General features: G+C 35.5%; 1 protein-coding gene and 1 long non-coding RNA gene across 2 annotated transcripts; both read left to right on the forward strand.

The window, feature by feature from the left end:
* Positions 1–8320: 8320 nt before the first annotated feature.
* On the forward strand, positions 8321–8784 carry LOC125827026 (uncharacterized). The gene is made up of 2 exons (XR_007442960.1): positions 8321–8415; positions 8578–8784. It is a non-coding gene; the product is annotated as an uncharacterized LOC125827026 (long non-coding RNA).
* A 1821-nt stretch (positions 8785–10605) lies between these two features.
* LOC125827018 (uncharacterized) lies at positions 10606–14024 on the forward strand. The gene is made up of 8 exons (XM_049506376.1): positions 10606–10788; positions 11749–11841; positions 11933–12115; positions 12279–12332; positions 12887–13042; positions 13216–13269; positions 13381–13521; positions 13647–14024. Exons 1-8 carry the CDS (start codon positions 10606–10608, stop codon positions 14022–14024), a joined length of 1242 nt encoding a protein of 413 aa, XP_049362333.1.
* Positions 14025–14256: the final 232 nt, after the last annotated feature.

The raw sequence follows: 14256 nt of genomic DNA on the forward strand, positions 1-14256 counted from the left end.
AAACATAAGACCTAGTATCATATTTTGGGAGTAGTATTGAGCACCGATATGGGGGAGAGTTCAGACAACTGACACCCCCTATAAACCATGTAGCCATTATGGGTAGAAAAGGGTCATACTTTTTAGATGATTCCTTTAGTGTTTTTTAGCATAGACTAGTAGATCTACTTAGTATATCAGGTTCTATACCCTCAGCAAGGTATAGGATGGCCCTGGCAGCGTGAGGCAAAATGATGTATCATTACAATAACTCTTACGTGATGATTGTCGGTTAGAGAAACTCCCACAGAAGTAATTGTATTCTTATATACATAGTTTATTGTATTTTTACATACATTTCAGAGTTATAGTGTATCTTTACATACACATAAAGTTGACATCATGTTTTAACCAGTTTTCTTTATATTGCACTTGTTTTAAACTGCCTTATAATGAAATGAGTTCAGTTATGTTGAGTGAGTTGAGCCAGACAAGTTCTTCAGACTCTTTTCAAGGCTATGTTGTGTTTAGCATTCCAACTCGCATACTCGTACATTCAATGTACTGATGCCAGTATGCCTGCATCGTCCTATGATGCAGACGCAAGTAACCAGGATCAACATGCAATGCCTCGTTGATCTAGTTAAGCACTCAGAGTCAGTTGGTGGGTCTCATTGCATTTCGGAGGACCCCTTTTATTTTGCTTTCAGTATTTCATTATTAGGATGATCGGGGGTCTTGTCCCGACATCCCTCTTTTATTTAGAGGCTTCATAGACAATTAGTAGTTCAGTTGTCTTTACATTATCTTTTCCTATGTTAAGACTTGGGTTGCCATTTTGGCCAAGTTTAATGTTGACTTTGAGTTAAGTGCATTTGATCTTTGTAATAATGCTTAGAGTTTTCCGTTGAGTGAGTAAGCCAGGCCAAGGGTTCGCTTGGGGCCAGCAATGATTCTCGAGTGCCAGCCATGTTCGGGGTGTAGACTCGAGGTGTGACACCCGCGATGGTGTTTCTTCATCAGAGAAGAAAAGAGAGGGAGAAGAGAGAGGAGAAGAAAACTCACCGGAGGAGCTCTCGTTGGCGCTGATCGCTGTTCTTGCTGGTGATTACTGTTGTTGACCGGTGTTGGAGTTTAAGGATGCTTCGTCGGAGCTGTTGGCGTTGCTCGTTGGTCACCTGGCCTTCGCCGGAGTTGCTGATTCTCGCCGATCGCTGTTGGAGTTCGCCGGTGGCTGCTACTTCGCTCGTTGTACTGCCTCGCCGATCGTTGTTGGAAAAGGCGAAAGTCAGAGAAGAGAGAGGGAGCGAGGGGGCGACTGGTGGCTACTCTCGTCGGAGCAAAAAAAATGGAGAGATGAGATGGGTGATGCGGCAGATTTTTGAGAGAGGAAGAGAATTAAAATTTTTAGGGTTTTGGCCTTTTGGTAGTTTAAAAGGAAAGTAATGAGGGATTCGATCTCATCCATTGATTTATGTTGAGATGAGAGGCTGAGATTTAAAGGATGAGATTGACGGTCACAATTTAAAATTAGAGTTCTTATATTTGGAATGGGTCCGAATTGGCTAAGATTGAAACGAAATTGTATTGAAAAGGGCTAGAATTGAAATGCATAGGTGGCTATAATTGAAATAGAATTTGAACTGAAGTGGCTAGAATTGAAAGAAATTAGAATAGAATAGGCTAGAATTTAAATGATTTTGAGAAAATTCAAGAAATGATATTCAATTAAAATACTACAAATATTATAATAATATTATATAACTAAAATCACTTAAATTTTAAAATATTTGAGCAAAATAAATATTTCGAGTTTAAATATCGGTGAAAATAATTTACGAGAATAATTTAATAATATTTATAATAGCATGCATACTAAAATCATAATATTTTATACAAAATCAATTTCAATTCTAAATTCGGAATGAGTTTTAAAAAGACGTATTTAATCGAATAACATTTCTGAAATAGTTAAAGGTCGGTCAAAATTGGGTGTCAACACCCCATTGACGGACCGTGGATTGACCAAGAGTCCGTCTTGCACACTCGTTAGTGGTGGTCAGAGGCTTTTGCTTGGACCTACGGCCCCTGGACCACGAGGCGTGGCCGTGGCTCATGGCCTAGGCAGATTTATTGGTGAACTTTCCACGGGCTTACCTACGGTCCGTGGTTCAACCCACGGGCCATGGCTGGCCTGCGTGGATGACACCTGTAAGTCTTGTAATGTTGCTAGGCTTCCCTCTTTTGAATCTGGGATGTTACATAGGGGTATTGTTGTCTGTATCTTTTTAGTGTTGAAGGGTAAAACGAGTTTTAAGGTCAAAAATTAAATATCATGTCAAAATAGGGATATTCTTGTGAGCGACTCATTTCTGAACTATTATGAAAATCAAACCACTCATTAAAATTCTAATCAATTTGAGATAAATTGGCTATCCAATCTTTTTTTAACAAACTAAATAATTATTTGCAAAAATTGGACTAATTACACCGTCTCTGTCTCAATTTATATGATTTACTTTCTTTTTTAGTCAGTCCCAAAAAAAATGATCCATTTCTATATTAAGTAACAATTTAACTTTAAAATGTCAATTTTACCCTTAATAAAGTGATTTACAGCCAAACAATTGTATATCATTCATTTTAGACCACAAATGTTAAAAGTCTTCTTTTCTTTCTTAAATTTCGTGCCGAATCAAACTACCTCACATAAAATTGGACGTAGGAGTAATATTTAAGTCGTGAATGATTTCAAAATGACAATAAAATGTGTACTTGATTTGAATACTTTTTTTTTTTTTAAAATTAAAAGTTAGATCCCAGGGATCTTTTTATTAAAATGGATAAAAGAGGTGGCTCAAAGCCCAATCCGAAAAATTAAAAAATAAAGGACACTAGGAATTAAAAAATGAAAAAAATAAAAAACAAGAAGACAAAGAAAACATTAGGAAAGTGCATCCACTTAGAACTCGTTCTTCTTCCCTGACTTCCTTCAGTCGCCAGAAAGCCTCCTTACTCGAGCTAATCTTGTAAAGCTACCAGGTGTGGGTTGCAATCATTTGGAGGTCTACAGATCTCACAGACTTCATGATTCAACACCAGTGAAGACTTCTTCAACTTGGAAGTTGCAACAATTAGCTGGATCTAGAGGTAAAGGTGAATTCGTTCATCATTTGTGCAATATTGTCCTTCATCTTATAGTACATCAGTTTATATTTGATTTACTTCCTCCAATTATTCATCTCAACAGGTTGAATTCCTGAGGAATTGATACCACTGTTCAAGACTTATAATTTTCGGAGTACTTCATTTATAGCACTGAGTAAGATCCTTTTCTTTGACTGTATTACTATGTTTCTCCTTTGATATCAATGTTGTGATGTATTGAGATGGCTTGTGATGACTACTCTCTGTTGTTGTGGCCCTTGTAATCCTTGTTTTGAATCTTCTGTACGCGAATATTAGGAGTGTGTGATTATTGCTTTGGCTCGCACTCCTTGTGTCCTTGTGAGCTCCAGTCTCCATTCCCAGATCGATTGGACAAAGGCAACAGCTGCGACCTTGGGTGAATTTCAGTCAGCATTTACCAAGTCTCACCAATGCTATGATGAAGACTTCTTTAGCTCCCAGCTTGTCCTCAATCTCAACAAATCCAGGTATGACCCTTCACGTACCACCTACTTCATGAAAAACTCATTCTGAGGTTTGTGCTGATTTTTCCATGACTTGTGCAGATTGAGCTCCATAGAGCTAATACCACTGCCTCAATTCATGTTAAAGATCAGTACCCACCCCTATGTCAAGGTAACCATCAAACTTTGAGAAATGATATTATCTCTGTACAGCTGAACTGTGATTGAATCTTCTGTCTTGAACTCGCTTTATCATAATGATCTACACAACTTGTTTTTACCCTTCTTGATTCTTATATTTGGGGTTCCCTGCTTATCCAACTGTAGAATCGATTTTGCTTGTGTTGGTAGTTCATTATTGTGGTTAAAATGAATGGAATTTGTACCTGCAAAATTAACAACCATGTTAGTTAAATAATCTGCAAGCTTATTCCCTTCTCTGAATGTATGCAATACAGTCACATCCTTGTTCTCCATTGCCTCTCTAATGTCTACCGAGATAGCCCAGGGCACTTCCCAAATTCCATCCAAAATCTTCTTAATGATTAACGAATCTGTTTCCATTATCAGAGGGATGAGATTATGACTCAAGCAGTACAACAGACCCCTTTTAAAGCCTTTCACTTCAGCCTCCAATGCAGAATAATAATCAATTTTCCATGCTTCAGCATATACCAAATCTCCATGCCCATCTCTAATGCAAAATGCCTTTGACTCAAGTCCACCATCTGAATTGCATTTGTAACTATCCCTTTTAGGACACTTCCACCTTACCACTGTGGTATGAATTAATGGCATGTAACTCTCCAGAAATTGTACAATGGCTGGCCAACTGCTAGGCATTTCTGCTAACCAAGGATATATTGTTTTTGCCATTAGATGAATATTTCTATTAATCTCCAAAACCATGGCATGTATAGTCATATTTCCCCTATGTAAAATCATATTTCTTCTTTTCCACACTTGCCAAATGATGAAGCTTGGTATTGCCCTGCACAAAGGTCTCAACTTAGGTGCACAATCTTCATCCCACCACTTATATATGGTTTGTTTCATCTGATTAAATGGACCCTGCATACCAATAGCTCCAGCAAATAACTTCCATAGATAATTGACATCAGGACATAGGACAAATAAATGGTTAAAAGATTCTGAAATGTTATTTTCACAACAACAACATTCCATTTGATCAGTTATCCTGTTTTTAACTAGGACCTCTCCGATCGGAATCCTCTTAAACCATATTCTCCACATCAGAAATGAGATTTTGAAGGGTAATCCCTTTTCCCAAATAAACATAATATCCTTTTGAAGGTCTTTTCTGCTTCTGATAATCTCCCACGCACTCCCTACAGTGAACAATCCTTTACTACTAGGCATCCACCACTGCTTGTCCCTATCTTCTGTCTGTTGAATGTGACCCATGACATGTATTACATGATCACAAATATTTTTACCTATTAGCTCTGTCATCAGGTCATTATTCCACTTTCCATCCATTCTAAGTTGATTAACTTCTTCAAAATTCCCATCCAGAACATGACCAACAGGCATGATATACTGTAAGGCTCCAAGTTGTGTCCAATTGTCATGCCATAGGCTGGCATGTCCACATCTAGGTTCCCACCATATTTCTTGATCAAAACTATCTCTAGCCATTAACATCATCTTCCAAACTTGAGATCCCCCATTCCATTCCACCACTTGAGGTCTAAACCTCTTGCAGTACTTGTTCCACATATAAAAAGTCCATAGAGAAGCTTTAGTTCTAAAGTTCCACCAAAGCTTTGCAAATACAGCCTTGGACACATCAAACAGGGATCTAAAGCCAATCCCCCCTTCTTCTTTAGGCAGGCAAGTGTCATCCCAAGCTATCCAGTGCTTTGCCCTACCATTTTCTTTGAAATTCCATAGGAATCTAGCAAAAATCCTCTGAAGGTCCTTAATAACACATATTGGTGGCACAAGAACTGACAACAAGTATATAGGCATACTTTGTAACACATGTTTGATCAATACCACCTTACCACCAAAAGACAAAAGCTTACCTTTCCAGACTTGCAACTTGTTCTGAACTTTCTTAATCAGATCATTAAAGTGCACTTTCTTCATCCTGGCATGACTGATAGGGCACCCTAAGTAGGTTATTGGAAAATGGCCTCTCACAAAACCTGTAGCTTCCTCCACTTCCCTTATAAGAGCATTGCTAGCTTTACTGAACATGTAGAAGTAACTTTTATCCTTATTAATCTTCTGTCCAGACTGATTTTCATACTCCTTCAAGACATTCATTATCAGTGCAATAGTTTTCTTTTCTGCAGAAGCAAATATGATAGTATCATCTGCATAAGCAAGATGATTTAGTTTCTCACTCCACTTTGGCATCCCATAGCCTATAAACTCAGTGTTCTGGAATAGTTGATTTAGTGCTCTTGACAGTATCTCTGCTGTAATGATAAATAAAACAGGGGATAGAGGATCCCCTTGCTTCACCCCTCTAGTTGAGTGAAAGAACCCATGTGTTTGCCCATTAATTAGTACAGAGTACCAGTTGTTAGCAATCAATCTCCAAATTTTATCAACCACCCCTGAGTTAAATCCCATATGTCCCAAAATTTTCACTAAGAAGCTCCAATTCACTCTATCATACGCCTTAGCCATGTCCAGCTTTATCACAACATTGGCTGGTTTTCCCCTTTTCCTTATATCTGTGATAATTTCCTGAGCCAATAAAATATTTTCAGAGATACTTCTACCCTTCACAAAACCAGATTGATTCACAGAAATTAATCTTGGTAGCAAGCCCTCCAGTCTATCATGCATGAGCCTAGAAATCACTTTGTTTATGAAATTACTGAGACTAATAGGTCTTAAGTCTGAGAAAGTCTGAATATTCTCCTTCTTAGGCAATAGAACCAAATTAGTATGCATAATTGACTTGGGAAGAGTATTCCCCAAAAAGAAAGCTTGAACAATACTCAGAATATCAGCCCCAACAATCTCCCAACATACTTGAAAGAAATGACCTGTAAAACCATCCGGGCCACAAGCACTTTCCTCATTTAGCTCAAAGACCACCTTTTTTACCTCAGTTTCATTAGGAGTCATATTCAGCAATTCATTATCCTCTGTAGTCACCAGCGGCTGAATATTTTGTAGTAGAGAATAATCTATGTTCAAGTCATTTCCAGAGAACTGATTCTGGAAAAATCTTATAGCTTCAGCAGCAACTGCATCTTTCCCTTCTGCCCATTGTCCATCTGCCTTTAAAATTTTCTGTAAATTCAATCTCCTCCTCCTACCTCTTACCAAGCCATGAAAAAATTTGGTATTCTTATCCCCCTCTGAATACCACTGAATGCTTGCCTTTTGCCTCCAAAACTCTTCCTCATAATGTAGGTAAAGTTTATATTCAGCATGAGCTTGGTTTAACACAACTCTATTATCTATAGTAGGACTATGCTCAAATAGTTCTTCCTTCAACCTAACAATTTCTTCTCTTATTAGTAGCTGCTTGAAAATGTCCCCAAACTGCTCTCTACTCCATTTAGTCAGAGCTAGTTTTGTCTTCTTTAGTTTCAACTTCCATTGTAAAAACACATCATCAGAATAGTCTCCACACCAACTAGCCTTTACCGCATCCTTAAAATCTTCCCTGTCAGTCCAAAATTTTAAAAACCTAAATGGTTTTTTAAAACTTTGAGACAAACCTCCACATGTTAGTAACAAAGGTGTATGGTCAGACCCAGTCCTTGCTAAATACTGAAGTTCCACTGTGCCAAAGAGTTCTTGTAGCTCAGAATTAATCATCACCCTGTCTAGCCTTTTAAAAATACAAGTTTCATCAACTCTCCCATTCCACCAAGTAAAAGGACTACCCGAGAAATTTATATCAAACAGCTCACAAGAATTAACACAGAAAGCAAAATCTTCATATTCTTGAATGTATACAGGAAGACCCCCAATTTTTTCATCTTCTCCCAATATTACATTGAAATCTCCCCCAATTAACCATGGTCCTGCATAATTATCACTGATGAAATATAAATCATTCCAAAGTTCTATCCTCTCCTCTGCAGAGCATTTGGCATAAACCATAGAGGTAATAATTTGTTTTCCATTCTCCAAGGTGAGTTGGAGAGTGATCTGTTGAGCAGTATCTGAAATCACCCCAACATGAATATGGTCCTTCACAAATATCCATATCTACCCATTTAAATTATAATTCACATACTGCATCCCCAATCTCCTTTTGAACTTTTGTATATGCCTAGTGTCTTGAAATGGTTCCAGTAGAGCAATTAAGGAAAATTTGTGATGTCTGTGTAACATCTGAACTCTGTGGAATGCATTTTGAGATCTCACCGACCTTATGTTCCAAAAAAGTGCTTTCATTATTATTTGCTTGACGACTTCACCACCCTCTTGGCTTGTATTCTTATTGGTTGAACATTAACCTCCTTTTTAGCTTTACCTTTTTTGCTTTTAGATATGGCTAAAGGAGATAGTCCAGCCTCTTTGTATACCTCAATTGCATTTTGGACACTGTTTCCCTCATCTTTATCTTCTATGAATTCAACACTGGTATCATTACTCTCCACCACCTTATCTCCTTGACTTTGGTGTGATATTAATGAATGTAATGTCTCCATAGGGGCAGATTTGGCACTGCATATAGCTATTGCTGACTTCTTATTTATTGTTGTATCAGGGAACACATATTCAGCTGAATATCTTTCTTCACATGTGGAATCTGCAATTTGAAGAGGTGTTTGAAACTCAGCCTCTGTTAACTCCTTCATGAGTAATCTTTCTTTCTCATCTGCCTGTGTTATCCCCACCAGTGCCAACTTAGTTGGCTCATTTTCTTCCTCATCTGCCTGTGTTATCTCCACCAGAGCCAAATTACTTGGCTCATTGTGATTATGTTGATTGAGGTTGCTAACTTGTGGGCTCTTTTGTGCAGGTGTCTCACCCCCTCTTTTCTCTCCATCATCTATCCACTGTTGATGATCTCCCTGATGATCTTCATCCCTTATTTCTCCATTGTGAAGTGTTATTATTTTATTACCATTGTCAGTTTCCGAAGTGCTATTGATACTATTTGCTTTCTCACCCCTTTTTTCTTGATAATTAGCAAATGCATTAGTAATCCATTCCTTTGTAGAAGAAAGATGGAGTCCCTTATCAACCTGGCCCTTGACTTCACTGGCTTGATCATTTAAATTGTCATTCCTTCCAGTAGATTCCTCAGGCTGCTCTTTTTCATTACCTTCAGTTAGTGCGTCAAAAGCATTTTTGATATTAATACCAGCTATTACTATGCCTTTATCCCCTTTTACTTGATTAGAACTATGCTTGTGAGGTTCTTTAATATTGACTGGCTTCCAGTATCTTCGAATTATTCTTCTTCTTTTTGATGCAACTTCATTGCCCTGCTCTTCATTGCTACTGCCTTTTTGCTCCTGATCAGTCTCTTTTTCATTAGTCACATTGATATTCCTTAGTTCTGGATGTAGGTTTCTGCATGCTTCATCCTCATGTCCTTGCACTTTGCATTGTTTACAATATTTTGGCAGCATATCATATTGTATTTTGACATTTTCGAGCCTAGACTCCTTTGTTGCCTCATTAATAATCTCCATTTCAACAAACTTTGGAAATTCACCCAGAATGTCTACTTGCACCTTAACCCTTGCACAACTAGGTCTAGTCTTGTTGATTGTAGCCATGTCTAACTGTAAAGGTTTTCCAACAGCAGTTGCTAGTGAGAACAACGCTTCCTTCACAAAATACGTAGGTTTCAGATCCGGGAAGGATATCCAAGCCATAGCTTGTGTTGTCTCTTCATCAACTTTGAACTTAGCATCATATATCAGTGGCCTCATAGAATATGAATATCCGTCCTTAGCCAGAATATAATAAATACTTTTTGACATTAGATTGATGAAATCTGCCTTCTGATCCAATCTAATGAGTATATGTCGATTTCTCAAAAGACCAATTTTACACTCCCCCTTGATATTACACTGATGTGTAAGATGGTGCGGAGTTCTTCCAACTCTGGCCAGCCATAGGAAAATTTTTCAATCACAGCGTATTGAAGATCTTCCAATATATTCATTCTATCCACTTCCTCTTCTGTCCACACTAATCTTGGGATTCCATTATTATATGATAATTGCTTCATTGGAATAGGTTCAATTCCAGCCTTTCGACCCTGAGTTGTGTTATGATTTGTGAGAGCGTTTGCATAATTAGCAATTATGGAACGACTAACATTAGGCAGTGGAGCAGGCTCGATAGGAAAATTTTGTTTGTCACCTAAGTTATACTGAATCAATGGTGGAAAGCTACTGTCTTGTAACAGATTCGACTGGCCAGCCCCAAGAGTAGGCTGACCAGTGGCCGGAGCGACCATGAACGGTGAGGGATTAGGTTAACTACGAGGTGGCGGCAACTAGGTTCAACTACTACATACGGTAGTTCACAATTTGAGTCAATTTACAACCAATTAGTAAATTTATTAGATAAAAAAAAAAAACTGAATACTTAATAAATTGACAATTTTTATTTTTTGAAAAATGAAATGATAAAATGGTACTAAAATGATTTTAGAAAATAATTGTGATTTTGTAAAACTATTTTTTATAATTAAAATTATTTGGTCAACTAATTCAACATGTTAGGTGTCAAAAATATATGTCAACCAGTCACATGGTCAACAATCATTAACTTTTATTGACTGAAAATCAATGTTAATTCAATTGAAATCTATGTTTTGACTGTTATTTTGGAGTTAAGCTTGAATCGTTTGAAATTTTGTTAATTATATTAAATTCAATATCTTGTCTAATAGTCAACTTAGTCTCTTCTACATCTTTATATAAGTCTTCCTCATAGTAGCAAAGGTATCATCATAGCATATCAGGTTCAGTATCTAAAGATATATTGGATCCAATAGTTTGATCTTTTTCAAAAACACTTTATATTCATGCTTATAAAAAGAAATAAATTTAGGATGCATCAAAAAGCTGTTCAACAAATTTTGTTGGTATTATATTTCCTTTTGAGTTATAACCGAGTACAAGGAGAGAAAATTATGTCCAAATCAGAAGATGTGGAGTTAGAAAAACAACTAAAATTCTTGAACAAACCAGCAGTCAAAACTGTTAAGGTATTTTTTTTTTTAGTTAATTGTACTCATAAATCTCTTATGGCATTATTATTTTTATTTGATAATATCGATTTTGCCAGAGAAAAAATTCCTCTATCACATAGTAGTTTTTACCCCCACATATATACATTTATTTCGACTTTTCAAGATAAAATATCATAAGTGAATTTCATATATGATCACAGAACTATTGAGTTTTATTTCACCAAATTCACCTCACTATTATATGTTTTATATCACAAAAATCGCATATACTGGAAAACTCAATTCAATGTGCAATATTATTTTGAATTTTTTTATTTATTTAATGAATACAAGTTCAATTAAAAAATGACCCGACCAAAAAAAAATCTTTTAGTGAAATAAATACAAATTCTATCAAAAAGTTCCAATCCAATCCGACACGAAAAATTCATAAGCACAAATTAAAATAATACAAGCAAGAATGAATTTGAAAAACATTATGATAAAACTACTACTTTTGATGCAAGAAGTTGTAACTTTAGTTCGTAAAATTTAATTTGTTATTATCCAACAAGATGTAACACTTTTCTGTATAGAAAAAGTGGAAACATCTTGATTTAAAAGTTAATTTATCAGTTTTACTCACTAAAATTATTTTTTGTACCTCATTAATCTTAAATGTTGACTTTGGTCAAATCTTAATATCAAACAATCCTCATTCATTCACCTCGAAAAATGTTCCATTCATTCGCAAATCATGACCAACATAATGAAGCTAGAAAAGGTTCAAACTGGGAAAATGGTCCAAAAGAACAAAGCAACCATATGGATTAATGTTACATTAGACGTGTGATTTTCTGACATTTTGTGATTTTTTGTGTTTGTAAGATCAAACTAAAGTTTTGTAATTTTTGTGTTTAAAAGTTACATATTCAATAACGAGATGTCTAATAACTATAATTTAATTACCTGATTCATGAATATATTTTTTTGCAGACCAAGTATGGGGATGTATATGATTGTATTGATTTCTACAAACAACCTGCATTTGATCATCCATTGTTGAAGGATCATAATTTTCATCCAAAGGCATATATCTTTAATCTCTTTCCATTTTACCTTTCATTTTTTTACAAGAACATAATATTGTTAGCATGCAACTAAACATTTGGTGGAACAGATGAAACCTACTTTATCTAGGATAAAGAAAAATTCAAGTGACTCAACAACAACCTGGTCATCGATGATATGGTCGAAAGATGAACGTTGTCCTTTTGGAACTGTTCCTATAAAGAGAATTACGAAAGATGACCTTTTAAGACAAAAATATATGCCGCCGCCTGAAGATGCCATATTTGATGTGGTAAGATAATTTATGAACAATTTACTACTTTTGCTTGAATAGTTCATTACTTAAGACTCCATTTATATTTATAGATAAGATAAACAGTTGATGCACAAACATAAAAAGGTTAATTTACAGTCACCGTGGCAAAAACGCTTATATTGCAATACATCTAATGCAGAGCAACAATAGTAGTGAGCCAAAAGGAGGATACATATCTTCACAAGGATATCAGGTACAATACATGATTATGAATATTTAATCATACTTTTATTTTTCAGTTTCAAATTGTGTTTGAAAACTTTACATTATAATTTTTTAAAGGAATTTATTAGATTGATGCAGTTTATATAAATATCTCCTCCTTCTTCTATGTTTTCATTCCACATATCCAAATCAACCCTTAATCAAATGGTGCGAAAGATATTACCAAATACATATAGTCAGCCAAAGTATGTTAGATTTTTGATGGTGTGAATTCAAATTGAATTTTTTTTTTTGTCGAGGTGGTTGTCGTCATATAGTCATTATTATATAAATATAGATTTAAATAGAGAGGCGGGAGAGAGGGAAAGAGGAACGAGAAAGGAGAGAAGGAAGCAATAGACAAGAGAGGCGAACGAGAGAGAGGGAAGTTTAGTTTTTCACTTGTCTCTAGTTTCCGCACTCTACCTTAGTTACCATATTTTGCACTCAGGAAGAAAAAATATAAGGTTGTTTGGTGTATATATAGAGGTTAATCTTGATTCTTTATTTGTGTTAACAAAATTATGTATTTATTATATTCAGGTCGCAATAGCACGAACTTTGACTAATCCAAATAACAAATTTACGGGAGCTGGAATGATAACTAATTTTTACAATCCTCGTGTTGAAGATGGTCAACATAGTGCATGTCGATTAAAAATTCAGAAAGACTCAGATATCATACAAGTTGGTTGGAGAGTAAGTGTAACATGAGCATTTATAAATGTAATTTAATTGTTTCATGAGAATGAAATGTGATAAGGATTGAATAGTGTATCTCTGAGATTAAAATTAGAAGCTTTATTTAACAAAAAAAAAAAAAAACACTTTATCAGTAAACTCACACTTAATTGTATAATTTTGTGTTTTAGGTGGACCCAACATTATATGGGGACAGTAAAACTAGACTTTTTATACATTCTCAGGTAACTTATATAATGTACCTTAATGATTTATATTGTGAGTTCATGAAGGTAGTACATCTATTAGCGCTAATGTGGAATTATTCATGTGTAAGTTATATATTTCTTTTTTAGTTTGGTAAAACAGATTGTTTCAATACTCTATGCCCTGGATTTGTGCACGTAGACACTGGGACACCTCTTGATATGTCATATATGGATAGTCTTACACACCGTGGAGTCGATGGATATGAGGAAACCATGTACATTGAACGGGTATATTTAACGTATTTCATTTCCCTCTCTTATTTAAAATTTGAATCAATGTTCTTACTAGTACCAATATTATAATTTGAAAAGCACATAAATATTGACATTGGGATTTATTTTTTGAAAATAAGGATTCAGTCAATGGAAATTGGTGGCTTTTATTGTCAAGCAACTATGCACAAATTGGCTTTTGGCCGCAAAGAATCTTTACTGGCTTGACAAGCTTTGCTACGAATGTTGAATGGGGAGGAGTCGTGTATAGTCCACCAGGTGTACCTAAACCTCCCATGGGATCAAGTTTTTTTCCCATCAGAAATAATCTTTGTGACGCATTTTGTAGAAGTATTACAGTTCTAAACAAGAATGGAAAGACAATTCAAGTAGACAAAGTGACCACACAAGTTGATAATCCTAATGTGTACAAGGTTTTATTCGAACGACTTGGAAATGATAAAGAGTCTTACCTTTTTTTTCTTTACGGGGGACCTGGTGAGAGTGCACAAGTCTAGGTCTTGTTAATTTTTCTTTCCAATATCTAAAGAAAATTGAAAAATTCTTAATGAATTTATATTCAATATTTTCAAGCATGCCTAACTAGCAATTTCTGAGTACTTTGCAATTTGCGCCATAATGTATGAATATGTTTTCGTAATTTGCATCTTATTTATCTTTTCTTTTTAAAAAATAAAACACTGTAATCTCCCTTTTATTTCAAAAAAAAAAATCTGTTATTTTTAAATA

The sequence above is a fragment of the Solanum verrucosum genome, unplaced genomic scaffold, assembly GCF_900185275.1.
Source record: "Solanum verrucosum unplaced genomic scaffold, falcon-dt-bn FXZP01000060.1, whole genome shotgun sequence".
NCBI classification, from domain to species: Eukaryota; Viridiplantae; Streptophyta; class Magnoliopsida; order Solanales; family Solanaceae; genus Solanum; species Solanum verrucosum.